Source organism: Canis lupus, chromosome 18, assembly GCF_003254725.2.
Source record: "Canis lupus dingo isolate Sandy chromosome 18, ASM325472v2, whole genome shotgun sequence".
Lineage (NCBI taxonomy): Eukaryota > Metazoa > Chordata > Mammalia > Carnivora > Canidae > Canis > Canis lupus.
Window position 1 is genome coordinate 25,537,353 of NC_064260.1, and position 25,960 is coordinate 25,563,312.

The 25,960-nt window shown below is 66.5% G+C and overlaps 3 protein-coding genes and 1 long non-coding RNA gene across 12 annotated transcripts; 2 read left to right on the plus strand and 2 right to left on the minus strand.

The window, feature by feature from the left end:
- The first annotated feature begins 1,003 nt into the window (after window positions 1-1,003).
- LRRC56 (leucine rich repeat containing 56) lies at window positions 1,004-16,540 on the plus strand. 8 transcript variants are annotated; one of them, XM_025452576.3, is made up of 14 exons: window positions 1,031-1,162; window positions 1,563-1,658; window positions 3,254-3,492; window positions 3,881-4,068; window positions 5,615-5,702; window positions 6,458-6,518; window positions 12,074-12,170; window positions 12,243-12,443; window positions 13,141-13,324; window positions 13,692-13,868; window positions 13,949-14,013; window positions 14,219-14,364; window positions 14,546-14,664; window positions 15,721-16,540. In XM_025452576.3, exons 4-14 carry the CDS (start codon window positions 3,892-3,894, stop codon window positions 16,056-16,058), a joined length of 1,653 nt encoding a protein of 550 aa, XP_025308361.1. In that variant the 5' UTR covers window positions 1,031-1,162; window positions 1,563-1,658; window positions 3,254-3,492; window positions 3,881-3,891; the 3' UTR covers window positions 16,059-16,540. The 8 variants fall into 8 exon arrangements, with proteins under 8 accessions (XP_048952522.1, XP_025308364.1, XP_025308360.1 ...); XM_025452579.3 differs by lacking the exon at window positions 1,563-1,658 and having other exon boundaries at window positions 1,005-1,162; window positions 3,878-4,068; XM_025452575.3 differs by lacking the exon at window positions 1,563-1,658 and having other exon boundaries at window positions 1,005-1,162.
- On the minus strand, window positions 6,945-10,412 carry LOC118351344 (uncharacterized). Its single transcript, XR_007403548.1, has 2 exons — window positions 9,072-10,412; window positions 6,945-8,645 (listed from the first exon to the last, which is right to left on the minus strand). It is a non-coding gene; the product is annotated as an uncharacterized LOC118351344 (long non-coding RNA).
- A 49-nt stretch (window positions 16,541-16,589) lies between the features above and the next one.
- Window positions 16,590-21,447, minus strand: LMNTD2 (lamin tail domain containing 2). Of its 2 annotated transcripts, XM_025452568.3 has the most exons (15): window positions 21,331-21,447; window positions 20,869-21,076; window positions 20,638-20,790; window positions 20,140-20,227; window positions 19,850-20,005; window positions 19,518-19,589; window positions 19,349-19,437; window positions 18,805-19,100; window positions 18,299-18,410; window positions 17,995-18,184; window positions 17,805-17,909; window positions 17,521-17,717; window positions 17,202-17,371; window positions 17,033-17,085; window positions 16,590-16,783 (listed from the first exon to the last, which is right to left on the minus strand). In XM_025452568.3, exons 1-15 carry the CDS (start codon window positions 21,368-21,370, stop codon window positions 16,652-16,654), a joined length of 2,061 nt encoding a protein of 686 aa, XP_025308353.3. In that variant the 5' UTR covers window positions 21,371-21,447; the 3' UTR covers window positions 16,590-16,651. The 2 variants fall into 2 exon arrangements, with proteins under 2 accessions (XP_025308353.3, XP_025308356.3); XM_025452571.3 differs by lacking the exon at window positions 21,331-21,447 and having other exon boundaries at window positions 20,869-21,113.
- Window positions 21,448-22,985: 1,538 nt separating this feature from the next.
- On the plus strand, window positions 22,986-25,382 carry RASSF7 (Ras association domain family member 7). Its single transcript, XM_049096619.1, is given in 7 exon segments — window positions 22,986-23,182; window positions 23,424-23,549; window positions 23,737-24,446; window positions 24,527-24,655; window positions 24,731-24,770; window positions 24,773-24,812; window positions 24,895-25,382. Coding segments are annotated over 6 exon segments (1,230 nt in total). The 5' UTR covers window positions 22,986-23,182; window positions 23,424-23,425; the 3' UTR covers window positions 25,082-25,382.
- The last annotated feature ends 578 nt before the right edge of the window (window positions 25,383-25,960 follow it).

Genomic DNA, 25,960 nt, shown 5'->3' on the forward strand with positions numbered 1-25,960 from the left:
AGCGGCGCGGAGGGCGGTGCCCGGCCCCGGAGGCCCTCGTGGGCCGCGGCCTGGGGGGGCTGGGCTGCGCCCGCGGGCGCTCGGCGGGAGCGCGAGAGGCGCGGGCCGGGGCGGCGGCCTCCGCGGGGAGCTGCCCGACAGGACCGCGGGCGGCGGTGCACCGGGGCGGGGGCGCTGCAGACCGGCGGGAGCCCGTGTCCCGCGGTGGGGGGCTCCCAGCGCCGCGAGGCCCAGCGGAGGGGTCAGGCCGGGAGACGAGGCTCGAGGAGGGTCAGGGTCGGCGCGCCGGGCGGACGGCCGGGACGGGAGGCGGGCGCCGGGGCAGGCCGGGCCGCGCCCCGAGCTCTGGGGCCTCATGGCCGGGGCTCGGTGCCCTACACCCCCGTTCCCATCAGGTGGCTCCGGAACGGGCGCCTGGCACCTCGGCTTCGTCGTGCGCGCGGCACCCGGGGCGCCCAGGCCACAAGGGGCAGCGCGGCGCGGAGCATCGTTTGATCCCGCCCCAGGGGTCTCGCTGGGCCGCAGCCTCGCCCCTCTCCTCAGCCTCCCCCTGCAGGCCGGCCCGCCCAGCCCCCTAGCCCGGAGGCTCCGGCCCTGCAGACGCTTGCGCGGGGCCCAGTTAACGATGGGCCCTCTGCAAACCAGCCCGAAAGCTGCCCGAGGGCTGCGTGCCGACGGCTCCCCCATCCGGAGCGCGAACACGCACACCCCGCATCTTTTCCAGACTTTCAAAAAAGACGTGGTTTCGACATTTTATTTTAAATTTCAAAGTAGTGCATCAACACACCGTGCTTGTTTACAAAAAGGAAGAACGGTGCAGCCCGCAGGAGGCCCAGGCTGGCCCCGCTCTGGCGGCCCTGCCCGCCCTCCCGTCCTGCCCCCTCCGGTGCCGGCGCGCGCTGTTCTCGTGGAGCCCCTCCCACTGCAGGCCGTGACCTTGGCGGGCCCCTCGGGGGGGGGGGGGGGGCTGCCCCGCCCGCACACATCGCCTACAGCACGTGCCGAGGCCGTGGCCGGTTGGCCGGCCCGTGCACTGCGCGGTGGCTAGGACAGAGCCCGGCGCCCGCTGACGCGCACAGACGCGGAGTCAAGGAGCGGCAGTGAAAGCGAGTGGCGGCGTCCCCCGAGAGCGCGGACACCCCAAACCCCTCCCGGTGTCCAGGTCTGCATTTCCCTCGTCTTCGGGGGCGCTTTCCTTTTGTTTTGGCATCGCCACCCTTAGAGGAGGGGGTCCCTCCCGCAGGGCCAGGGCCGGGAAAGGTGGGCGCTGGGCTCCGCCTGATAACCGCCTTCGCGGGCGCTGACACCCGGCCGGTCCGCGCTGGTCCCCCCGCCCGGTGGGGCCTCACCTCCGCCCCGGCTCCCTCCCAGCCCACGGGAGCCCACGACGTGGGGCCCTACCCTCCGGGCCCCGAATGCGCCCGCGGTCGCCCCGCCCCCGGCCTGCCCTAGCAGCCGTTGCTAAGGGGCGTGGCTCGACCGCGGAGCCTCGGAGAGTCCCGCGGCCTCATGAATATTTGAGCATTCAAATAATGCCCCGGCCCCGTTGCCATGGCGCCCAGGGCCGCAACCCCGCCACCGGAAGAACGACCCCGAGTCGGAAGGCGCGCCCCGCGGCGGAGGGCGCCCGGCCCGTGGCACCGAGACCGACCCCTTTGGTGAGAGCCCAGCACACCTTTGGGCCTGGGGCCTCAGGCCTCGCTGCACCTCCCCCGTGCCTGGGGGGAAACTGAGGCCGATGGCTGCTCCAGGATGAAGCAGCAAAGCCAGTGGGGGCTCAGCGGTACCCCCAGATGTCCAATCTGGTCTCCAGGGGCTCAGCCCACGACCGGTAGCCGGGCTCCGAAGAGTTCCCAGGCCCCAGGGTAGGAGGGACCCCAGGCTCTGCCCCTGCAGGAGAGGAGGAGGTGGCGACCCAGACTCCCTTAGTGGGGACCTAGGAGAGACTAGGCCCTGCCCGCAGCGCCCCTCCCTCTGCAGCGAAGGGGGGAGGCGTGGAGTGGACCCAGATTGCTGCTGAGCCAGGCCAAGGGCTGGCATTAGCCTGGGCCACGGAGGCAGAGAGGCCACCCGAGTGGCAGGCAGGGTGGCCGCAGGGCCCCGCGCAGCATGGACAGGTCCAGCCAGTGCATGCACGTGAGGGGACAGTGCACGTGCAAGCTGCAGCCAGCGACCCAGGCCCTGCTCCTTGGACCCGAGACTTTTGGGGCCGGATGGGACCGTCCGCTGGGCCCAGTCCAGGGTAGGACCGCTGGTCGGCTGCTGTGAGGCACAGAAGGAAAGGGCGGCGGGCTTGGCCCTTCATGCTGCCCACAGGCCTCCTGGGGCTGCAGCCAGACCAGCCCCTGCACTCCCCACACCCCAAGGCTGGCAGGCCTGGGATGGGAGCGGGCAGCGTAGTCCCAGGAGGCACGTGCTGAGGTCCCCAGCCAGGCTTGGGGCTTTTCGCCCACTGGAGAAAGGCAGACGGCAGAGGAAGCTTCTGGAAAGAAATCCTGGCTGGAGACCCGATGAGTCTGTATGGTGGGGCTCACCTGCATGGCCTTCACCTCCTTGGATCCCCGGTGTATGGGTCACCTTCCAGATGAGGCCACTGAGGCACACAGAGCCCGCGCAGCACCCCTCCAGCGCCTCTGTCAAGGCCCAGCTGGCCACCCCCCAGCCCAGGCACGATGGAGAGGGTGCGGCTTGAGTGTCTGCAGGGCCCGAGAGATGAGAGCAGCACTGGCGTGGGCACGCGCCACACAATCCCTTCGGAGAATCGGGGGGAGCCTCTCTCCCGTGCGTTGCGGGCGCAGGAAGTGAGCATCCTGCCTGCCCGGGCCCCGCAGCCTGGGGCTCGCTCAGCGGAACGCGTCGTAAAACACAGAGGACCCCAGAAGGAGTCAGACTTAGGCGGAAAGTCAATCCAGGAAGGGCAGGAGGGGATACAGGGCAGGAGTCAGTGAGGCCTCAACCCACACTGGGGGGCGTTCCCAGAACATTCCAGGCGGACTTCCGGCTCTACCCCTGGACATGATTCTGGGATCTGGGGTCAGGCCAGGCATCTGCATCTTTAAGGAGCAGTACCAGGTGAGCCTGGCGCAGGTGTCCAGGGACACGGGCTCCCGTGGAGCCTGAGGGTGAGGGGGCTTGGGAAGGACAGGGTGCTAGGCGGCCAGCCCATGAGAGTCCAGAGAGGCAGACCTGGGACCCCTTTTGCAGAGAGGATGGTCAGTCACCACCCGACTGTCTTCCTCATCAACCCGTCCAGGTGCCCCATCAGGATGATCCAAAGGACCTGAGGGCTGGTGCCTACACTGACAGCCCCAAGCACCTCCACACCTGCCCACTTCTGCCCTGTGACCTCCTCCCTGCCTGTCCCAAGTCCCCTGGGCACAGCGACCTGGCCAGGAGGCCACGCCAACTCCCTCCTGCAGGTGCCACCTGGAGACACATGCTGCCTCCATGCCTGGATGTTTGACCCATGGTGGGAAGAGGCAGTGCCTCCAGGTGAGGGGGCTCAGTGGGTGGAGGGGTGGGGTGCTTGGGAGCCTGGTCCCAGGCCCCCAGGTGTGGAGACACACACACAGGGCCTGAGCCAGTGGCTTGTTGCCGGCCGCGGCTGACGGAGCGAACGTGACCTGGGTCCAAGTGGCCCCCTCAGGCCTACAGCCTAGGCAGGACCTCCGAGAGGGGAGCCTGGGCCCAGCACCCCCGCTGCGGACCTTGGAGGATGGGGTGCCCCCAAGCCCGCGGGCAGGCTGAGACTGAGAGGCTGAGAGGCCATCAGAGCCAGGCAGGAGGAACCCCACGGGCTTGCCGTGCGGGGTCACCGCCAGGCCGCGAGTGCGAGCAAGAGCCGAGGCTTCGTAGCTCTGCCCTCGGCCTCTCCCAGCAGGTTGCATGTGAATGGACCAGGCCTGCAACAGAGCCCACGGGCCGTGGCCTGGCACAGCCGCTGTTCGAGTGCGGGAGCTGGGCTGGCAAGGACCGTACAACCCTCGGCCACAGAGCAAGGACCCGGGCAGCCGTAGGGACAGCCATGGCGAGCGGCTGGTACAGGAGTACCTGTCACCTGCCCGACTGGTGAGCGCTGGGGGGCTGGGGCTCAGGCCGCAGGGGTCTGCATGGGGCACCACTGTTCCAGGCCCGATGTCCAGCCAGCCCTCTGGCCTGGATGAACGCTCTCAGCCCTGCGGCGTCCTCAGGGCCGCCCCAGGCATCGGGGACAGCGAGGCAGGGAGGCTGGCAGGCATCGCCCAGTGCACCCGTGGGCCAGGCATCAGCAGCCGCTCCGCGAACCGCTCCGGGAGCCAGGGAAGCCCCTAGTTGGAGCAGCTGCTGCTCTGGGGGGAGGCCGGGCGGCAGACCGTCCAGGTGCGGGGCGCACAGCAGGTGCAAGCTGCCAGGGCTCCCTGAAACCGCGGGCTAAGTAGGGCACCCTGCACCCAGGGCAGGCTGTGTAAGTGGGCTCCACCGCGGGGTCCTGCTCGCTGACGGGGGCAGCTGGTGAGGCTTTCTCCCAAAGCCCCCGCTCCCACCCTGGGGCCACCAGGACACGCGGAGCCTCGTGACTCCGGTTCCCACCCGCAACCTCTCCGGGCAAGTCGGCGCCTCACGCGGTGGGGGCCACGCTAAGGGGCCCCCCAGGTACAGCCCCCCCCCCACATGCGGAGGGAAGCCTGGCTGCCCGGGGTCTCTGCCCCACCCACCCCCAACGGCTCTCAGAAGCCTCCGCACAGCCTCATCAGTGAAGGTGGAAGCAACTCGGGCCCGGCCCCTGCCCCACAATGCAAGCTGGCTCCTGCACGGGCGGCCCTCCCGTGGGCCTGCAGGCCCAGGGCTCCCCGCTGTCTTGGGCCAGCGCGGACCCCACCGGGACGCCTCCCAGCCGCTCCTCAGCAGCCCTGCTCCCACCCCAGGGCACAGGTTCGCCGCTGCAGGCCACCTCTCTCCCACCTGCCCTGGGGCCCTGTGTCCCCCGCACATGTGAGGCCTGGGTTCAGACAGCCTGGGTGGGCTCATGGGAGGGCCAGCATGCCCGGAACTTGGGGGATGCTCCCGTCTTGGGCCATCCTGGAGCCACAGGGAGACCAGGCTGCAGTGACAACAGCCTGACTCTGAGAGGGCACCCGGGGCACTGGCCCACCTGTGCATGGAGCGGGCTGGGGACGGCGCTCCCTGCCGGGGACAGTGGGACAGGGAGGGTCCAGCCTGGCCACACAGGGAGGGCCAGGGGCAGGGCACCGGGAGGGCAGTGAGCCCCGCCACACCCTGGCTGGACCTGGAGGTGGACCCAGCCTCGCCACCCAGCCGGTGGCTCCACACACCAGGAGCTGCGGTAGCCGCGGACATTCCAGGTGTTCACATGCGTCTCTGTGTTTCGTTTCCTTTTCATTTTGTGTTCATTCACGGTGGGGGGGGGCAGGGCCCAACGGGGGGCACTGCAGGAGTAAGCAGCACTCACGTCCCCCCAACCCGGTGCTAAACCCACCGTTCCACCGTTGAGTTGTTTTGTTGTGGGACCTGTTGGAACAGCATCTGGGCAGCCCCACAGCTGGAGGCAGAGGCAACCCTGGGAGGGAGTGACCACTGTCCGGTTCCAGGGCTCAGTCCTCATCGATTTCTGCAGCGGGCCCTGGCCCAGGTAGATGACCTTGGACTGGTGAACATGCTGGAGATGTGTGTCAACACCCGTGAGAACAGCCTGGGGAACTTTGGTGAGAGCCCCTCCCTGTCCACACCCTGCTGCTGGCGAGTTCAGACTTCTGTGCGAGGTCCCGTCCACTTGAATGCTGCCAGAGAAGCTCTGGTCTTTGGACCACTGCCCTCCATGGGCCTGCCCTGCACCCCACAGGCACGCCCTGCACCCCACGAGCCTGCCCTCCACCCCACAGGCACGCTGTGCACCCCACGAGCCTGTCCTGCACCCCACAGGCCCATCCTACACCCCACAGGCATGCCCTCTACCCTACGAACCTGCCCTGCACCCCAAAGTCCCATCCTACACCCCACGAGTCTGCCTTGCACCCCACAGGCCCATCCTACACCCCACAGGCATGCCCTATACCCTACGAGCCTGCCCTGTACCCCACAGGCCCATCCTACACCCCACAAGCCTGCCCTACACCCCATGAGACTGCCTTGCATCCTACAGGTCTGCCCTGCACCCAACAGGCCCGTCCTACACCCCACAGCTGTGCACCCCATGAGCCTGTCCTGAACCCTGCAGGTCTGCCCTGCATCCAACAGGCCCATCCTACACCCTCTGCAGGCACGTCCTGGGCCCACAGGCCCCCCTGCACCCCTCTTTCCAGGGATCAGGACTGTCCCGCAGGGTCAGTGCCCTGTTCTTCACAGGAGCCGCTGCTGGGGCTCCGACAGCCATGGAGCACAGAGGCAAGGGCCACCGATGCCCCGGGGGGTGCAGGGAAGGGAGGGGAATAAGGCCTTGCCACCCGCCTGTGGCCCACAGGGAAGCACCTGCCCAAGCTCAGCCAGCTGAAGCTGAACGGCAGCTGCCTGGGCTCCGTGAGGTGAGTGCCCCTCTCGGGCCTGGGGGCGGGGAGGGTCCCCACGAAGAGGCTCCCGGGTGACCTGCCGTCTCCGCCTCCCGGCCCTCGTGCCCACCCTGCCAGCCTGATCCCGGGACATGTAGCTCGTGTGACCGACCCCCCTGTTGGGCGGAGGCACCTGCTGAGGGCGACACAGGCCACCCAGGGCCCGCGGTCAGCGTCAGGCCGGTCACCCCAGGCTGTGCGGCCGACAGGGTCTCCAAGGACCCACTGTGGGGTGCCTGGAAGGTGCCCCCGACCTTCAGCAAAAGGTCCCCAACCAGCAAGGGGTGTGTGGTGGGGGCCCCCACACCGCCGAGCCTTCAGGGGTGGGCATCCCCACGCCGGGGGGGCAGGAGCCGGGGCGTGCTGGGGCCCATCAGCCCCGCGGGTGAGCACGGCCTCGCGTACAACCCAACAGCATTTTAATGATCAACTTGAAAGATAAAATTCGAAACTAAGGACCGATGAACGTCCTCCGTGTACCTCACTGGCTGGAAAGAACAAAGCGGAAGCACAGTGGGGCCGTTTTAGGTGTTCAGGCAAAGCAGGCCGCACGGAAACACGGCTGGTTTGGGGCGCCTGGCGGGAGCAGTCAGCGCAGCGTCCGCCTCTCGGTTTCAGCTCAGGTCATGATGTCAGGGTCCTGGGATCGAGTCCCGTGTCCGGCTCCGCGCTCAGCGCAGGATCCTGTCTCCGTCTGCCTCTGCCCCTCCTGCTAGTGCGCTCGCTCTCCTGCTCTCGCTCGCTCTCTCCAATAAACATAAATCTAAAGAACAAAGCGGGCAAGCAAGCACTGCTGGTTCTATGTAGCCAGGGCCAGCCAGCATGAGGCGGGGGATTCCAGTCGGAGTTCTAGAAAGTTCTCCAGGTGTTGTAAATGGGCTCCAGGCACCCAGTCCCGTCCAGGTGAAGCCGTAAAGATCCTTATCAAGCAACCTCAAAACTGCCCTCTCGATCCTCCTCACGGACGCTGCTACCTATCAGATAAGCATCGAGGAGAATTTAACAGGACACTTAAGGATCTGGAAATGGAAGCAAAGAAAACTGGAAGGCCACCTGTCCCTCGGTGTGTGGCCCCAAGACCCAGAGCGGGAAGCAGCGCTGCCGCCCCCCAAGGGTCTAGATGCGGGCATCTGAGGCACACCGTGCTCGCGCAGGGAGGCCGCGGCCTCACGGACGGGGCGACACCTTTCTGGGCTAACGACGACGGAAAATCGCATTTATTCCTTCCCCGTTAAGGCACAGATTCGCTCGGAGGAGAACAAAGTCCGTAAAGAGCATATGACACGAGGATGAAGGTCACGAAGGCCCGTGGACGGTGTCATAGAAGCAGGAAATACGACACACCATTTGTGACGACACAAAATAGTCAATTCCAAGAACGGTGACTCGATGGTAAATGGCAAGGACACGCGCTCTGCCCCTGGCCGGCAACAGCGAGAAACGCAGCGAGCCCTGCAGTTCTTTCTGTTCTCAAATCCCGAAGCTCGGCCGCGGGATGTTTGCAAACGTCCACGGGTTGAACGTGGACAACAGTTCGGAAGAGGGAGCTGCTTGGACGTAACGGTCCCGCGGACTGAGCTCAGGACTAGCCTGTGACGCTCCAGACGTTAGGGCGCCTGTCTCGTGGTTTCTGGGCCCTCAGCCAGTCTCCCCAGCAGGTGCCCCTCTATCCTCATGTTCCCCCGCCCCGGGCCTGACGGCTTCTGCAGCCGCAGGCCCTGGCACGGGGGGCCGCAGGGGGCGGGCGGCCTGAGCTGCAGACACTTACTCTTGCCTGGTTGTGAGGTGGACGTCGAGACCCAGGCGGGCAGCGCTGGCTCCCCCCGCATTGTGGGTGGGAACCCCCTTTCCTCTCGCCCCGTGGGGCTTTGCGGGCGATTTCCACGTTCCTGGGCTTGTAGAGTGACCCGCCCAAACTCTGCCTTTGCGATCGCAGGGCATTGGCGCCGTGTGTATCTGCGTCCACGTGTCCCCTTCTGAGGACACCAGTACCCACCCCACCATGAGCACCCACCTGAGCTCCCGATAGGGTCTCGTGCTGGACGGCTGGCGGTTAGGACGGCTGCATGTGCGTTTGGTGGGGCTGTGGGCGACACGATTCACCTGTAACAGGGGAAGTGCCCTCCTGTGAACCCGTAGGAACAAGCGGGTTCCCAGCACTCCTCCTGCGTCGGTGTGGGCAGGTGGTCGCGGGTGTACACTGTCCTACACCAGCCACCGGGAAGAGGATGGCATGGGGACGCGCCTCCCCACCCACCCCACTGCCGCCCGGCCCCGGGCAGGACCCCAGCCCCCTGTGAAACCGGGGATCCCTGACACCAGGAATTCCCACGTTTATAGTGTCTTTATGATCACGAATGAGGTCCCGTTCCTGTTGTGTTTTCTGGGTGATTATCACAGATGCAGACAAGCATCCTGTGGATGGAGACATTCTGCAAATCAGCGAAACCTCACGGAGCCTTACACACGGGTCTTATATCTGCCAACATCGTGTCTTTATTTTGTCCCTAGAAATACCGCCAAACTCACATTGATTCGAGGAGTCTGTTAACTCCATTGGGGTTTCAGTGAGTTAGGAGGCTTGCCTTTCACTTCCCGGCCCTGCTCCTTTTCCTTACTTTCTGGCGCCAAGGGTGGATGACAGGCAGCTCGTGCTCGGCCTTTTATCCCCAGGGCTGCGTGCATGAGCAACTCTGCACGGCGGCGACAGGGCCAGAAAATGGTACTGTCCCTTCCGGCCATCAGTGCGCAGGCTCCGGGGCCACCGCCACCTCCCACGCCAGCAGCAGCGCTACCCGGGTCACCGCAGCACCTGATACCCTTTGCTGGCAGTGATTGCCTGGGTGCTCAGGGACGCCCCTCAGAGCCCCGGCGCCGTGCTCCTCGCGTTCTGGGATCCAGGCCAACTCCTAGGCTGTTTCTCCCTCTGCTTGTTCTTTTCGGCTGCTCTAACCTTGAAACTTTTTTTTTTTTAAGATTTTATTTATTTATTCATTTATTCATTCATAAGAGGCAGAGACACAGGCAGAGGGAGAAGCAGGCTCCCCGCAAGGAGCCCGACGTGGGACTCGATCCCAGGTCTCCAGGATCACGGCCCAAGGCATATGCTCAACCACTGGGCCACCCAGGTGCCCCTCTCCTTGTTCTTTTTGCAGTTTGCTTCTGTCCTTTTTCCAGCTCCTTGAGCTAAATGCTCAGCTTAACTGTTGTCATCCTTCCAGGTTTTTTTTGATAAATGTTTCGAAAGATATAAAATTGTCTTCAGGTACAGCCCCGGGCAGGGTCCACAAATTTGGCACGCTTTGTTTTTTGTCATCACTTCTAAGTATTTGGTAATTTTCCTACTTAATCTGAGAAGAGCCGGAACCTGTTATTCCCAATCTTTATTCTTCTATAAAAACGGAGCGCCCCACTCTCAGCCGGGCTCGCAGCCGCCCAGCCTCCCCCGCCGCCGGGTCCGGCCGCGTGCCTTGGGTGCGAACCACAGACTCTGAAAACAAAGGGAATGAAACCACGGTCACCAGCTAGGAAATGAAGACAGACAAGAGGAATACTGCAGGAAACCCAGTCAAGGAGAGATTGCACAGGAAGGCAGGAAGGACCGCGACGAGCACAGGCCGCCGCCGTCCACGCTTGTGACTGTGACCGTTGCAGGAGGAAACCGGGGTTGTAGAACAGAACAAATACTCAAGGATCAAAGGAAACTCATCAGACATAAACGAAACCTTTCAACTACAGACGGAAAGAAGAGAATGAAAAGCGGGCTGCCAGCGGTCCCTAATACAGCTACCCGGGTCTTTACCCCGGAGAGGTAAAATTCGGAGGCGGCCAAGGAAAGAGACCATGTCTTCTTCTTCTTTTTTTTTTTTTTTTAAGATGTATTTATTTATGATAGACATAGAGAGAGAGAGAGAGAGAGAGAGGCAGAGACACAGGCAGAGGGAGAAGCAGGCTCCATGCAGGGAGCCCGACGTGGGACTTAATCCCGGGACTCCAGGATCGCACCCTGGGCCAAAGGCAGGTGCTAAACCGCTGGCCACCCAGTGATCCCCAAGACCATGTCTTCTTTTAAGAGGAAGAGGAAGGAAGTCTTCCTTGGGCTCCTCCACGGACACGCGCACAGCAGAAGATGGGACCGTGGGAAGGAGGCCTGACCCCAGACTTCAAGGCCCAGCCAGCGTTTCTGAATGAGTTAGAGACCCGGAGTGGTTTGATTAGCACCCGCCCCCTTGAAGGGGTTGCTGGACACGATGTCAGCCAATTAAAAGATGATGGGAAAACCCACTCACGGCAACAGGCTGGGGCACACGCGAAGTGTCCCGAACTGAACGGCAGAGGCCAAGCTGGCCAGGTGAGGGGTGTGCGCGCTGGGCTGGGGTCTGAGGGCATCATTGCATGTCTCAAGGAGGGGGCAGGGGACGAGCACGGGCACATGGGAGCGGGGCCATGAGGAGGAACGTGGGGAGACCATGCGGCAGGGACAGGAGAGACCGCGGGCCAGGGCCTGGGAGCCATGCTCGGCTCCACCCCCAGCGACTGCCCCCCACCGGCTCCTCCCTGGGGCGGGGAAGCCCCAGCCAGGGCCCCCAGGGACCTGCTCTTCCAAGCTGGGCTCCACACCCTCCTTCCCAGTCCGAATGCCCGAGAAGCTACTGCGAGGATAGTCAGAAACCTTGGGGTACCCGCGGCACGGAAGGGAAAAGGCAAAACACGGTCCCAGAGGAGCGCGGACCACCCAGGGAAGGGAGTCAAGCTTCCAAATGTCATCGTCCGAGATGAGACACGGGAGATGTGGCTTCTTGGTATCTTGCAAACAATCGCAGGCCCAAGGAAAGATGCGAGATCCTGAAGGCGCTGCGGCGCGGACGCGTGAGGGCCACGAACCGGCCACGTACAGTGGCAGAGCAGTGCCGGAAGGAGAAGGAGGCCCCAACACCTCCTCCAGGACGGGCACACCAGCGGCAGAGCTCCGGGCCTCAGCCTGGGGACGCAGGCGCAGTGCAAAGCACACACCCTCGAGAACATCCCAGAAGCCGGCGGGAAGGAAAGGGACACAGAGGACAAGAGGAGCCTGCGGGGCGGGGCCGGGGGGGGTGGTGTGGCAGGGACAAGGCCACGACAGGGGCCCGGGCGAGGGTCTTGCAGGCACAGCTGGCTGCAGGAGGGCTGCAACAGGAGGAAGCCATCCAAGAAAGGCCAGAGGGAGGGGGGAGGGAGGGAGAAGCCCCCCAGGGTGGACCCCATGGGCAAGGGCCACAGGCAGCAGGTGCGGCCCCAAGTCATCCAGCACCAGGGCAGCACCACCCACCCCGCCCCGCCCTCCCCGCTGCGGCAAGGAGGGAAGGCAGGGGGGCAGCGGCTCTGGGGCCCCTAAGCCTGCAGGCGGCCTCCCACGGCCACGGGTCACCGGCACCCTGCAGGTGGACAGGGCCACGCGTGGGGGGTGGATGGGCGCGGAGGGTCTGGGCCTTCACGGACAGGCGTGGCCTCCAGCCCAGGACGGTGCTGACCAGCTGACCTGCCCTCTGCAGAGACCTGGGCACCTCCCTGGGCTGCCTGCAGGTGCTGTGGCTGGCTCGCTGTGGCCTGACTGACCTGGACGGCGTTGGCTCCTTCCTGGCCCTGAAGGTGGGTTTGGGGTGCCCCGGGCTGGGGAGACGGTGCCAGGCCCTGCCCTGGCTGAGCCCCCTGCTGTCCCAGGAGCTCTACGTCTCCTACAACAACATCTCAGACCTGAGCCCGCTGTGCCTGCTCGAGGAGCTAGAGGTGCTGGACCTGGAAGGCAACAGCGTGGACGACCTGGGACAGGTGCGCTACCTGCAGCTGTGCCCGCGGCTGGCCACACTCACTCTGGAAGGCAACCTGGTGTGCCTGCGGCCAGGGCCCAGCCCTTCCAGCAAGGTGTGTGTGCCGGGCACCCCAGCAGCGTATGCACAGTACGGGGAGGCACCCTGCGCCCCCCCCCACGGCCCCAGGGGCCTCTCTGCCCACCTGCACCCCGTGACTTGTTCACCATCAGCTCATTCTCTTCTATCGCTGGAGAACTTCTGGGCCAGGACCAGACCCCACAGGGCCCCCCACAGGGCCCCGCAGGGCCCCGCGCACACCCGCCATGCCCCCCAGCCCATACGGCACCCCCATGAAGTGCATGCACGTGACACATGAAGCCATGCATGTCTGCGCAGAGAATCACACACCCACCCCTGTACAGGCCCAGTCCAACGGCCCCTCCATCCCCCACACGCCCCCGTGTGCCCTATGTGGAAATGCACTCCTTCCTCCTGGGCCCGTGCACACCTGGAGCTCACACTTGCTACCCTCCTGGCCTCGGCTGGATGGTGCCAGCGCACAAAGCTGCCCAACCCCTGGACCCTGGCTGTGAGCCAGAGAGTGAGATCACACTGGGGGAGAGCGCGGGGTTCCCACAGTCCCCCCTGGGAGCCAAGAGTGACCCAGGCCAGCCCTGGGAGGGTGGGGCAGCATCACCAACCCTTGCTCCCCGGCCTCGCCCTACGGAGGTCTGGGGAAAGCAGCCACAGGACAAAGCTGGCCTGAAGGCCCCCCGGACCCAGGCCTGCCCGACCCGTCCACCCTGCAGGTGCCCCGGGGCTACAACTATCGGGCAGAGGTGAGGAAGCTCATCCCCCAGCTGCAGGTCCTGGATGAGGTGCCGGCCGCACACACTGGCCTGCCGGCCTCCTGGAAGCTGGACCAGGACTGGCTCATGGTGAAGGAGGCCATCAAGGAGGCCGGTGTCTTCGATGGCCTGCTCCCTGGGCTGGGTATGCCAGCCATCCACCCGCCCTCTGGCAAGGGCCACCCCCCCAGCCTGGAGACCTTACCAACGGAGCCCCAGAAGAGGGGGCACCCCCACCACCCCCAGGGAGAGAGCTCTGTACCCTGGCTCCCCCAGGCCTCCCGAGATGGACGGCCACATTTCCTGCCCCTTCCAGGCTTTACCCTTGGGCTCCCAGAGCCCGGGATAACCTCCCCGTGAGCAGCACCTGGGGGGCGTGTGGGCCTCCAGACACACAGATGTTGGGTGGCAGGGCTCCCTGTCTGTGGACAGTCTTGGCCGCGGGTGGGGTGGTTCTTGGGTGGGCCAGTTCGCGGGGGTTTCAGTGACCTCTGATTTTGACCCCCGGACAGATCATCCCCATGGAGCCAACATTCAGAGACTCAGCTCCGAGCTGTTCTTGCCCGACACCCAGCCTCGGGCCCCCAGGCCGTGGCCCCTCTCCCTACTGGTCCCTGGGGGTCCCCTGCCTGAAAGCCTGCTTCCCAGGGACCCAGCTCCAGAGGATGACAGCAGCAACCTCACCCACGGTAACTCACCGCCCTCGGCACAAAGCTGACCCTGCAGCCCCTCAATGCCAAACCAGACCCAGCCACACCCTCGTCTGTAGGTGCTGGCCGGGTCCTCTGCGGGAACCCCACCAAAGGCCTGCGGGAGCGCCGACACCAGTGCCAGGTATGCCCTGCCACCCGCAAGTGGGTCAGGACTGCAGTGCTACCCCAGGGGCCCAGCGTCCTGGCCTGGCGGTACCCTGCCTGCAGGCACTGCTGGCCACATGCCCCCGCTCTCCCACAGCCAGAGACGTCCTTCCATCTGCAGGGTACTCCCCACCCGGCCCCCTTGAAGACTGTGCCCCCAAACCAGCCCTCTGTCTCCCCAGGCCTGGGCAGCACCGGAGCCGCTGCCCCCACACAGGCTGGAGGACTCGGCTATGAGTGCCTCTATCCCAGGGCCTGACCAGACAGACAGCAGCGGCGACCTCCTGGCCTTGGCTAGGCTTCCGGCCCACAGGGAGCTGGGCCTGTGGTGGGTGCATGTCCTGGCTGCTGGGAGGTCATGGCTGGGGCTGCCTTGGTACCCAGGTTGGCTGGAGGAGCTGGCCATGGGGGCCTGAGGCCGGGGGATCGTCCCAGGGGCACACTCATTTGGGATGAGCTCTAAGGGCAGGGCGGCAGCCCTCTCTCCCCTCTAACCCCCTCTCTGGTAGGTCCCTGGAGTCCCAGCAGGAAGGTGCCACGGCCTCCGGGGGTCCACGGAGGAGCCCTGAAGAGCAAGAGGACAAGCCTAGGCCCAAGACTCCCTCCGGCCCCCCGTGCCTGGCCCCAGGTATTGAGAATGATCCCACACACGGCCCCAGACCAGCGTTCATCAGCTGGGGCCCCATCCTCAGCTGGACTCGGCGAGGGGCTGTAACAGGGAGGTCCTCTCCTGGGGGGCTGCTTACAGGCGAGGGGTTCCAATCCCTGAGCCCATGGGATCAAAGGCCACAGCAGCTGGACGGAGGGGTGTGAGCAGGGAGTCTGGACTGAAACAGAGGGCAGGCCCACTGGGCAGGGAGCAGGGCACAGGCCCACAGAGGGGAGAGGGCACCAGACAGGCCAGGAGACCGAGGCAGGGAGGTGGCTACGCTTACTCTGCACAGAGGCCTGTGCCAGGCTCAGGACACCGGCTGCAGAGTGACCACGGCTGAGTGGAAGACCCCTCACCCAGCAGAGCCCAGGGAGGCTTCCTGGAGGAAGGGTCTGAGTTGACTGGTAGAACCCAGTGGGCAAGCCTGGGAAGGGGCAAGCAGGGGCGGCAGGTGCACAGGCTTAAAGGGGGGCTGAGTGGCCCTCCTGTGGCTGGGGAGTAAAAGGGCCAGGAGGGAACAGGGGCACGGCAGGCAAAGCATCTGGCCTTCCCCGCGCTGGCCAGTGCAGGGAGGGGCTGGAGGGGGGTCCTGGGGGGTGGGGGGAGAACAGGCAGGGCAGCGGGGTGGAGCAGTGACAGACAGTGGGAACTCAGGAAACAAGGGGTACCGGAGCCTCCCACCCCAGGCCAGGGCCAGGTGAGACGTCCGGTTTGCACCGATGGGGGTGCCAGGGGCTCACTCGACGCAGAGGTTTAGGACCTGGCCCAGGGCGGCCACCCTTGGTGATGGGACCCAGTGACCCAGAGCCAGAGCCCAGGCCAGAGGTGGGTCTGGCCCCAGCAGCAGCCCAAAGTCATGGGGCTGTAGAGCCACACTTCCCAGGGGAACCCAGGAATGCAAGAGAGGGCTGCTGCCTTGGGGTAGGGGCAGTGAAGGGCTGGGGGAGAGACCACAGTGGGCACTGCCAGCTTGCCTGTGGTGACCCCCACCCTCTGGGGCCCCTCGTCTGACAGGCTATCTTTGTTTTCCAGAGCCTTTCAGGACCTTGGGCTGTAACCTGATCCCCTGTCCCCCCAAGATGCCTTCTGATTCTAGCCACAGCTCCTGGGGGGCCACAGGCCTGCAGTTCCAGAGGCGCAGGCTCAGAGCTCTGTGCAGCTTAGGGCCTGGCCTGGGCCAGGGAGCTGGCCTGGGGCAGGGGCTGGCTGCAGGGACGGCTCTGAGAGCCCTGGAGGTGACCTCAGGCCCAAGCCCTCGAGCCCAGGGATGTCCAGGCCCAAAGGCAGCACCAGATTCAGCAGCCAGAGTCCCTGGCCTGCGGCGCATGCTGCACCTGAACCCTATCACCCCAGCCCAGGCCCCCCCCTAGTGTAGCCCCCACCCCCCCACACTGCCAAGCTGCCGGGGACCCCATGTGAACTCTGACTTCAGGGAGCCCGGGGCTTCTTGGGGAGTGTGTGGGACTGGGTAATGGCTTGACACAGGAGAGACCCTTCTTGGTGGAGGGGAGTCGGGCATAAGAAAAGAGGCCAGGCTGAGCGGGTCAGCTGCCCACTCCTCCCACGGGGCCTGGCTTCCCAGGAGGAAGGGGCAGGGGAAGGCCTGGAAGACAGGCTGGGCCCGCGCCCGGGGGGTGGGGGTGGGGGGGCGGTGGTGGCGGGCCCCAGCAGCGCCCTGGCAGGCCCTCTGGAGGCCAGGGTGCAGCCAGGCCTCCCATCCCCGGGCACCGGTGCGGCTCCTCGCCCACGCGGGACGGGCGGCCAGCTCCCTTCCCTTGGGGGGAGGGACCCCAAAACCAAGCGAATCCTTTTTGACTCCGGTGTACATAAACGCGGTTTACTTCGTTGGTGACGTTGGTTCAATATATGATGCAGCTGGCACGGCCTGCCTCCCACGACTCTCCCCCAGCGCCGCCCCTCGGTCCGGGCACCCAACCTCCGTGCCTCGCACCCCCCGCACCCGCTACACCCGTACGTTAGGGCCCGCGGTGACCGGCGGGCAGGGCAGGAAGCGGAAGCCGAATCTGCTTTCAGCCGTGCTCTGCACCGAGAGCGCCACCATCGGGCAGCTCCGGTCCACGGTTTTCCTGCACACCTGCGGGCGCCGGGGGTGCGGGGCGGGAGGAGGGCGTGGTCGCGAGGGGCGGGGCATGCGGGAGGGCGTGGTCAAGAGTGAGTGGGGGCGGGGCCAGGGCAAGGGGCGGGGGCAGGAAGGGCGTATAGGGGCGAGGCGCAGAGGGGGCGGGGCAGAGGAGGGCGTGGGGGTTCGGAGTGCAGGGGGGGGCCGTGGAGGGGCGCGGGGGGGGCGGGGCTCCGGGCACAGCCCGCGCACTCGCGCACTCACCAGGACCCTGGGCTCCTTCCTGGCCTGGCGGTCCTCGAGGCACAGCCCGGTCTCTGCGAGGGGCAGTGACCGATGGGGTTGGCCGGCCTCCCCCTCCCCCTCCCCCTCCCCCTCCCCCTCCCCCTCCCCCTCCCTGCCGGCCGCCGGCCCTCCGCGTCCGCGTCCTCACCGGGGATGGCGGGCAGACGTTCCGGCGCGCGGGTCCCGGTGGCCTCGGGCGGGCGGAAGAGCTTGCTGGCGCTCTGCCGCGGGAAGGGGCCCCGCGTCCCGGTGGGGCGAGGGCGTCGTGACACGCGGAGCCCGCCCCCCGAGGGAAGGGCGGTCCTGGACGGAAGGGGCCTGGGGGGGCAGGGCGGAGGCCTGGAGGTGGTCTTGAGTTACGGGGTGGGGGGCGGCCCCAAGGGGACTGGAGCTGAGGCTGGGGAGTGGTCCTTCGCAGGGACTCTGCGGAGGCCGTTTTTGCAGGGGGGAGGCTGGGAGGTGCTCACCGGGGCCTCCGCTGTCTGGCCCGGGGCTCCCGCGCCCTGCCCGCACGCGAGTGCTGGGTCCCGGGCATCTGCTCCAAGGTGGCGGAGGCAGGCGCGGCCTCTGGGAGCGGGAAGCGGTCAATGGACAAGTCGGCGTTGTCCACGAAGATCCTTGAGCCGCGGGACACGCCGTGGGGGGCCTGATACTCACTCAGGACCTGTGGGGCAGCCGGGAGGGGCACGAAGGTCACCCCCACGACGCGGGGCTCGCCCCCACCCCGCCCCCGACTGAGATGCATACTCACCTCGCCCTTGGGGTTCAGGAGGAGAGTCACGCATCCTCGGTTGAAGTGGAATCCCAAGGACGAAGGCAACTGCTTCTTCGTGCTGCGGGGCCCCTCACCCCAAACCTGGTGCACGCGGCAGGGGGGTGGCAGGGTTAGGAGGGAGGGGGTCCCAGCGGCGCTGCGAGGGTTCGCAGGCAGCGGGGCGCACCGTGACGTGGTGCCGAGGCGCCAGCAGCGTGCCCGGGGGAAAGCGGTACATGCACACAGGGAAGTCTTGCACAAGCTGCTGCAGCGTGAGGCCACTCAGGTCCACGGTCTCCTCCAGCGACTGGTTGAGGACACGTACAAACCTGTCCCGGCGGCTAACAGCAATGATCTTCAGGCAGGAACCCGTCGGGCTGGGCAGGGAGCAGGGAGGGTAGGGGCACTGCAGACAGGCTCGGGCACTCTCCCCTGGCCGCCCCCGGTAGCAGACCCCCTCCTGCTGTGGCCTTGCGGGGTCACCCCCTCACCTCCAGCGGCGCCTGGGAGGCCCGTGCTCTGGACCTGCACAGGGCTCCCCCGTCAGGACAGTCTTGCCAGGCTGGTCCTGATGGGCTTTCCGGAGATCCGGGGAAAGGAGACCTGTTGGAAGGGGCACCTCCAAATGGAGCATCCACTGGGGACATGTCATGCGAGGCCAGACTGACCTGCAGCACGCTGAGGGTGGACTGGGGAGAAGAACAGCTCCGGGGGTCCGATCCAGAGCAGGAGGGATGGCGGGACCCTGGAGGCTGAGGGAAGCAGGGGGATAACTCCAAGAACCAGGGGCAGGGGGTGGTACTCCCGTGAGGGTGCCTCCGCAGCAGCAAGCATCACCTGAGACCCCCCTGGCCCCAGGAGTGAGACCAGAGAGGCCCCAGCGGCCTTGCCCCAGGCTGCTGTGAAGGTCAAGCTGTTGGGGGACGCTGTGTAGGGCTTTGGGCCGAGATTATGGCCCTGCGGGGGGGGGGGGGGTCATGGGGGAGACCCACTCCACCTTCAGTCTGTGTCTGCATTTCCCTGCTGAAGATCCTCGAGTGGGCCTCGGTGGGCTCAGAAGACTTGCGGCCCGGCGAGCGAGGCGGGCGTCCTGTCACCTTCCGCACTCGGCATCGCGCAGCCAGCTGGCCACTGCTGGAGCCAGAGTCCGTGCCCCCTGAGCTGCTAGTACCCACCAAGGGCAGGGTACTCCACTCGACACTCTTGAGACGCTGTTCCATGTGTCGTCTACGCAGCTCCGAGCCCCACTCACCTGACAGTGAGGCCTCTGGGGGTGACAGGGGCCGTGGGTGCCTGTGGGCCACGGTCGGCTGATCTGCTCGTTGCCCGCTGGCTTCTAGCCCCCCCAAGGTGGGTGGGGCAGCCAGGGGCCCCGCCTGGGGAAGAGCCTCAGGAGCCCTTTCCCTTCACCATGAACCTCGCCCTCTGCAGGTGGGAGAGCTGCCCTGGAAGGTGTAGGGGACTTGGGCCAGGACACCTGGGGTAGACCTTGGGGTCCACCCTCCCCGCGCCCCTAGGGACTGCCTGACTGGCACAGTTACTTTTGGTCTGAGCTGCACTCAATGTTGGTGAAGAGGTTAGGATACCGCTGGGCAATGCTGTTCCAGTCCACATCCTCCAGCCGGAAACCCTGGCCGGGAAGCAACAGGCATGTGGCCCTCCCTTCCCAAGGGGCTCCAGTTGTGAAAGCTCGTGGGGAGCCTTGCTCACCTCCCCGGCGGAGGGGCCCTGGTCGCTCTCAGGGAGGTCGCTGAGTTCCAGCAGGGTTTCTGCGGTTACCACCTGCCAGAGGGGAGTGGAGGCCAGTGGGCAGGCACCACGGGAAGGAGCCTCTCCCCTCTGACCTCACCGCTCCTGAGGCCACACTTGCCCTGCGTTCTTCCCAACGGCCCTGGGGGTGGGGCGGGGCTGGGGTCGGGGGACAGGCTTCCCAGGCAGGCCAGGGCTAAAGCACCTGGAGGGGAGACCCTGGCTGTCCAGGGGAAGTCCGAGGACTGGGGAGGGGACGCGGGAGGCAGGGCGGTGGGCTGAGGGGAGCTTACCTCCACACTGCCTGTGGAAGATCGCAGTATGCGACCCACCCAGGAGGAGCGGGCCAGCTGCAGGAGGCAGGACTTCTGGAAGGCCTGCAGCTCAGCCTCCAGCTGCTGTATGGTGGTCGCGGTCTGCAGCAGACGTTCCTCCAGCTGGGACTTCTCCTGTTCCAGGAGAGCGCAGAGGTGTGCACAGTCTTTTCCAGGCACCGACCCCCACGGCCAACCCCTGCCTGGGCCCTGATCCTCACCCCAGCTTGTGTCCCCCGCCCAACTCCCTGATCCCACCTGCCCCTCACCAGCTGGGCCTGTTCCTTCTGCTTTTTCAACTCCAGAGTCAGCTTCTGAACCTTGTTCTGCAGGAACCTTTCCTGATTGCGTGCACCCCTGGGGGAAGGGGCGATCTCAGCAGCTCCCACCTTGAGGTCAGCAGCCAAGGAGGGGGGATGGAGGGGCTCCCCTTCACTGACATTGGGGGCCCAAGGGCCCAGAGTTCCACTGGGCCAGGCCAAGTCCAGCTCTGGGAGGTCTGGCTTGTAGGTGGGGGTCTAGGTCCAGTGGCTGTAAATGTGTTCAGAGTTAGGGTCTGGGTACATTCAGAGCATATTCGCTTTTTCAGGGTTAGGGTGGGGGGTGAGGGTCCAGGTGAGGGTTAAGGCTAGAGGTACGGTCAGGATAAGAATTAAATTGGAGTGCTGGTCAGGCCCAGGGGTTGGGGATAGGGTCAGGCGAAAACCAGGAGCTCCGGCCAAGACCGAGGCTGGGTGGGGCTGCGGGCCCAGCACTCTGCTGCGCACCTCTCAGGTGGGATCCCAGCCACCTCCTGCAGGACATGGCAGTGCCGGGCATCCGGGCGGTTCTGGATGGCCCACCTCAGAGCCTGGATCTCTAGTTCCCGTTGACCCCAGAGCAGCCGCAGGGCGCGAGGGTCCAGGGACTCAGGGGTCAACCTGCAATGCCAGTGATCAGGCCCTGCACTCTGGCTGACCAGACCCATGTGGCTGACCACCCCTCCCTCCCTCCCTTACTGCAGGTTGGTGGAGAAGACCACCCGTGAAGAGCTGGGCTTCGTGTCCTGTGGGCACTTGGGAGCCACTGGGTCTTGGAGTGTGCCAGCCGGACGCTCCCGGGGGCCATTGACCAGTGCTTGGCCCACAAGGGATAAGGGGGCCTCTTTCTTGGCTTCTTCAGCCTCTTGGCAAGACTCAGGGGCCATTCCTGATGTTCCTGGGGGAGCTGAGAGGATGATGTGGCTGTCGTCCTCGTGTCCCATGTGTGGATACCCCTGTGGGGCTCTCCTTATGTGGCTGCGAGTGTGTGCCCACGTCTGACAGCCCCAGACAGCACCACTTCAAAGAGGCACATGTGTGCAGGTGTGCACACGCACCCCACGGGACACTGAACTGCTGGTCATGTGTACACCCGTGTCTGTGTATTTCTGACCAGGACAAGGCAGCAGGTCACCCCCTCGCCGCCCCGCAATGTGTCACCTGGGCGTTTGCACATTTCCTGTTGTCCTCCCCCTATCATCCTTGCCTTCTAGGACCCGAGGTCCTGGTCCTTTGCCTGTGATGCCCCCAGGCCCAGGCCTTACCCCCAACACTCACCTGAGGCCTGAAATCCAAACAGACCTAGGGAAAGAAAGGCTCTATAGTGTTGCCATGGATACCAGCACCTAGAAGGGGAGGGGCTCTTTGTTACCAGGAGCTTCCAGGGAGACCCCAGAGCAGGGCCCTACGACCTGGGCCCACCTCCTGACCCAGCCTGAAGGAGAAACTCTGAGAGGCGGGGTTGTTGCCCAGCTGGCCTTAGCAGGCCCGGGGGCCCAGAGTGACCAGCAGGGCCTGCCATAGTCACACACAGTGTGCCACCCCAACCAGCCTTGGGGAGGCTCCCACAGCCTGACTATGGCAGCGGCGGGGGCATTGCTGCCCGTGTATGGGGGCTTGCCGGGCCCTCACCTGCTGCGACCCCCCTCCTGAGTGCTTCCCGCAGCCTCTCGGCACTCAGAGGCGGATGCCCACCTACGTAACCCCCAAGCCAGGAGCCTCCCCCTCCCCAGTCCATCTCCACCACCTCGGGGAGCTCTAGGGACTCTCAGAACCACAACAGTTCCCTCTGCCCAGAACAGAAATGAGGCGCCAGACCTGACACAGACCGACGCCTTCCAGCCTCACCCCGCCCCGCGCTCATTCACCCCCGCTTTTCTGTAGGACTTCCTGTGCTGGGGAGCAGGCGGGCAGGAGGACCCCCAGGGCCCAGCGTGCGGGAGCGGAGCAGGCTCGGAAGGCCTGGTCCCGGACAGCACTGAGGTGTCCTGGGCTCGGCCTCCCCAGGGCACGGGGTGCGGATGTACCCGTCTCCAGGGGCTGCGGGCAGGAAGGGGGGAGCTCAAGGTCTTTGTCTGGCCGGCCCGGCCCTTGAGGGCGGCCTTCTCCCCAGCAGGGCGGTCGGCAGGGCTGCAGCCGGAGAGGCCAGCGCGCGCCAGCCTCCCGCGGGGCTCACCGCTCCCCGACCCGCGAGGCCCGCGCACCCGCCCCGATGGAGGCGGGGCGGTGGGACCCCAGCCCTGGGCCCCCGGCGGCCCCTCCGGGTGCAGAGGCTGCGGGGTCCACGCCGGAGCCCCTCCCTGGGCAAGAGACTCATCGGGCCCGAGGCCCCCGAGGGAGGCGGCCCGGGACACCTGTCCCACGCGCCGCCGCGGGCCGGGGACGCGCTTCCGCGTGCTTCGCGGTCCTGGGGCGTGCGTGGACCAGGCTCGGCCCGCCCCTCCGCCCCGCCGAGCTCCGCCCACACCTGGGCGCCGCCGGGGGCGGGGCGGGCGGGGAGCCAATGGGAGGGGCGGGGCGCAGGCGGGGGAGCCAATGGGCGCCGGCGCAGGGCGGGCGGGGCGGCGGCGGGAGCCAATGGGGCGGCGCGGGGCGGGGCGCTCGGGCTGCGGGCCAATGGAGTGGCGAGCCGGGGCTCGCCCGCGGCGCTAGAGGCGGCAGGTTGCGGCGGCGCCGGGCGCCGGGCGGCAGCCCGCGGAGTGTGGGTCCCCGCGGCAGGCGGGCGCCCAGGTGAGCCGCGCGGGCCCCAGGTCCTCCCGCGTGCGGGCCGCGGCCTCGGGAGGCAGCCCCGACGAGAGGGCGCGGGCTGGGCGGCCGTGGGGGCCGCGCCGCACCTGCAGCGGCCCGGGGGCGAGCGCGGCGGCTGGCGGGAGCGGGAAGGGGCCCCGGGAGCCGCCGCGTGAGCCGCGGGGGAGGGGGCGTTCCCATGGCAGCGGGGAGCCGCGTTCGCTGCGGGTGCCCTGCGGTGCCCGAGGACGGCGTCCCGCGGGAGGGGCCGTGCCCTCGGAGCCAGGTGAGCGGGGAGGCAGGAAGTCCTGGACCTGGTTAATGGTTCGCCTTGTTCCGGTAGTGGGGCGGGGCGAGAGCGGCCTGCGGAGCGGGGAGCTTCCAAGTGCTGCTGGAGGGGCAGTGGCTGGCGGCCGGGGGGCTGGTCTCACTACGTCCACCCCGACAACGGGCACGGGAGAGCCGGCCGGACGAGCTGGGGGCAGGCGGGGCCTGACCCTGAAGCCTCTGTCCTCCCTGCCGGACAGGGATGCTCTTGGGGCTGGCAGCCATGGAGCTGAAGGTGTGGGTGGACGGCATACAGCGCGTGGTCTGTGGGGTCTCGGAGCACACCACCTGTCAGGAAGTGGTCATCGCACTAGCGCAAGCCATAGGTGAGTCCTTCCAGGCACGGTGGGCCGACAGGTGGGCCTGAGGTGGGCCTGGACCCGGCCCCTGCCCCCGGGAGGGTGGGGCTGGCTGCTGATCCCCCTGCCCTCCCCCAACTCCTCAAGCCAGGTGGACGGAGGGTGTGTGCCATCGGGGGAGGGACTTAGGCTGATCCGTGTTCTCCTACCCCAGGCCAGACGGGCCGCTTTGTGCTTGTGCAGCGTCTCAGAGAAAAGGAGCGGCAGCTGCTGCCTCAGGAGTGTCCGGTGGGTGCCCAGGCTACCTGTGGACAGTTTGCCAGTGATGTCCAGTTTGTCCTGAGGCGGACAGGGCCCAGCCTCGCTGGGAGGCCTTCCTCAGACAGCTGCCCCCCTCCCGAGCGCTGCTCAGTCCGTGCCAGCCTCCCCTCGAAGTCCCGGCCGGCGCTGGGCCAGGAGCAGCGCAAGGCACTGACCCTCAGCCTCGGGTGCCCTGGGCTGACCAGCCCCGCGCTGCCGGAGCCTGTGGCCCCCGTATCACCGATGCCAGGCTCCTGCGCGGACCTGCAGGGCCTGGAGCGCAGGGTGCGGAGGAACGCGGTGGAGCTGGGTCAGGAGGCCTTCTGGGAGCAGGAGCTGCGGCGGGAGCAGGCGCGGGAGCGTGAGGGGCAGGCGCGCCTGCAAGCCCTGAGCGCCGCCACCGCCGAGCATGCCGCCCGGCTACAGGCCCTGGATGCCCAGGCCCGTGCCCTGGAAGCTGAACTGCATCTGGCCTCGGAGGCCCCTGGGCCATCCTCGCCCACAGCGTCGGCCACTGAACGCCTGCGCCAGGACCTGGCTGCCCAGGAGCGGCAGAGTGCGGAGGTGCAAGGCAGCCTGGCCCTGGTGAGCAGGGCCCTGGAGGCAGCCGAGCATGCCCTGCAGGTAAGCCCACGGGCCCCCGAGCCCCTGCCCATGTTGGGGTTGGGCTCAAGGTCGGTCCCCTGAGGATCCATGTGCCCCAGGCCCAAGCCCAGGAACTCGAGGAGCTGAACCGGGAGCTCCGTCAGTGTAACCTGCAGCAGTTCATCCAGCAGACGGGGGCTGCGCTGCCACCACCCCCGCGGCCAGACAGGGGCCCCCCCAGCACACAGGTCAGAGTGGTCCTGGAGGGAGGCCGGTGGGGGGGAGGCCCGGCCAAGCTCCAAGCTGACCTACTCTCCCCGTAGGACCTTCTGCCTCCGGCCAGAGAAGAGCCCCTCGCGAGAACCGCCCAGAATCCCACTCTAGTGTCCAGCCTGAGCCCAGAGAGTACGTCTGCCTTCCTCCCTTCGGGCGGGACAAGGTCTTCCTGGGGCCTCCCCAGGCCCCTCAGCCTATGTCCTTCCCACAGTTGCCCCAATGAGGGAGAACTCCTGGAGGTAGTGGCTCCTGCCCCGGAATGGACGTCCACTGCCAGCCCCACCCCAGGCTCCCATGACATGAGCGAGGACAAGGCCAGCCCGGCCCGGACAAGAGAGTGGGCGGCCCCAGAGGTCTCATTCCCCGTGCAGTGGGGTGCCCTGGCGCCCTGGGCCTGAGACAGAATGCCCCCGAGCCTGGGGTTTCCGCTGTGGGGAGCAGGGGGAGGCTGAGGACACCTGCCCTGGCCCTTGCCAAGCCCACCAAGCCCCCTGGAGAAGGGGGGACATTCAAAATTCGTTACGCCTCAAGGGCCATGGCTCCTTCCTGGGGTGGAAGATGTGTAGACACTGCTCCACCGGTGGGTGTGTGCTCGCGTGGGGGGGGGGGACCCTTCACCATGCCCATGCACATGCACAGGACAGGTGTGCTGCCTCCCCTCCCCCAACCTTAAAACCTCAATAAATTGCCCCAAATGGCTTGAGTGTGTCCTGAGGCTGCACTGGACAGAGTCTGTGGGGCCAACACTTGAGACCAGCCAGGGTCACAGGGAGTCCCCCAAACTATCTGGGGCTGGCCACAGCCAGGGCTCTTGAGAAGGAGGTCTCTCAGGGACCACTGGTCAGTGGGGTCCAAAGCTGGGTCTTGTAGGGCCTCAGATTTCAGCTCCTGCGCCTATCCATCCCCAGGGGCTCTCCTTGGCCGCCCAAGCCTGGGTTGGAGGTTGGACAGTGTGGGCCTTACAGCAGCCTCAGCCCTGCCTGGGCGTCTGTGTGGACCCTCTCTAATCTGCTTCCCTGCCTCTGGCCTACTCCAGGAGCAAGAACTGCCACCCCATTGGGGTGGCTCCTGGATGTGAGGACTCAAGGACGTGCCAGACCTGCCTATCAGGTTTACTGAGGTTTACTGCGAGCTTGTGGGGGCGGGTCCCCAGACTCCTGGTTGGCCAGGACCAAGGAGCTTTGCCCAGAGGAGTTTTGTAGGTCCCTCCGCTTCCCAGGTGGGTGTGTAGGCCCTGCTGTGTTCCTGCAGCCTTGAAACTAGGGCAGAGAGATGTC

Bases quoted from the DNA above. Each gene is read 5' to 3' on its own strand.
- LRRC56 (XM_025452579.3), top strand. From the start codon at position 3,892: ATGGACCAGGCCTGCAACAGAGCCCACGGGCCGTGGCCTGGCACAGCC. The intron at 4,069-5,614 runs GTGAGCGCTGGG...CGATTTCTGCAG, and splicing joins ACCTGTCACCTGCCCGACTG to CGGGCCCTGGCCCAGGTAGA. The intron at 5,703-6,457 runs GTGAGAGCCCCT...TGTGGCCCACAG, and splicing joins GAACAGCCTGGGGAACTTTG to GGAAGCACCTGCCCAAGCTC.
- LMNTD2 (XM_025452568.3), bottom strand. From the start codon at position 21,370: ATGATAGGGGGAGGACAACAGGAAATGTGCAAACGCCCAG. The intron at 19,590-19,849 runs GTAAGCTCCCCT...CCCCTCTGGCAG, and splicing joins CTTCCACAGGCAGTGTGGAG to GTGGTAACCGCAGAAACCCT. The intron at 17,372-17,520 runs GTGAGCACCTCC...CTGCCCCCCCAG, and splicing joins GCCAGACAGCGGAGGCCCCG to GCCCCTTCCGTCCAGGACCG.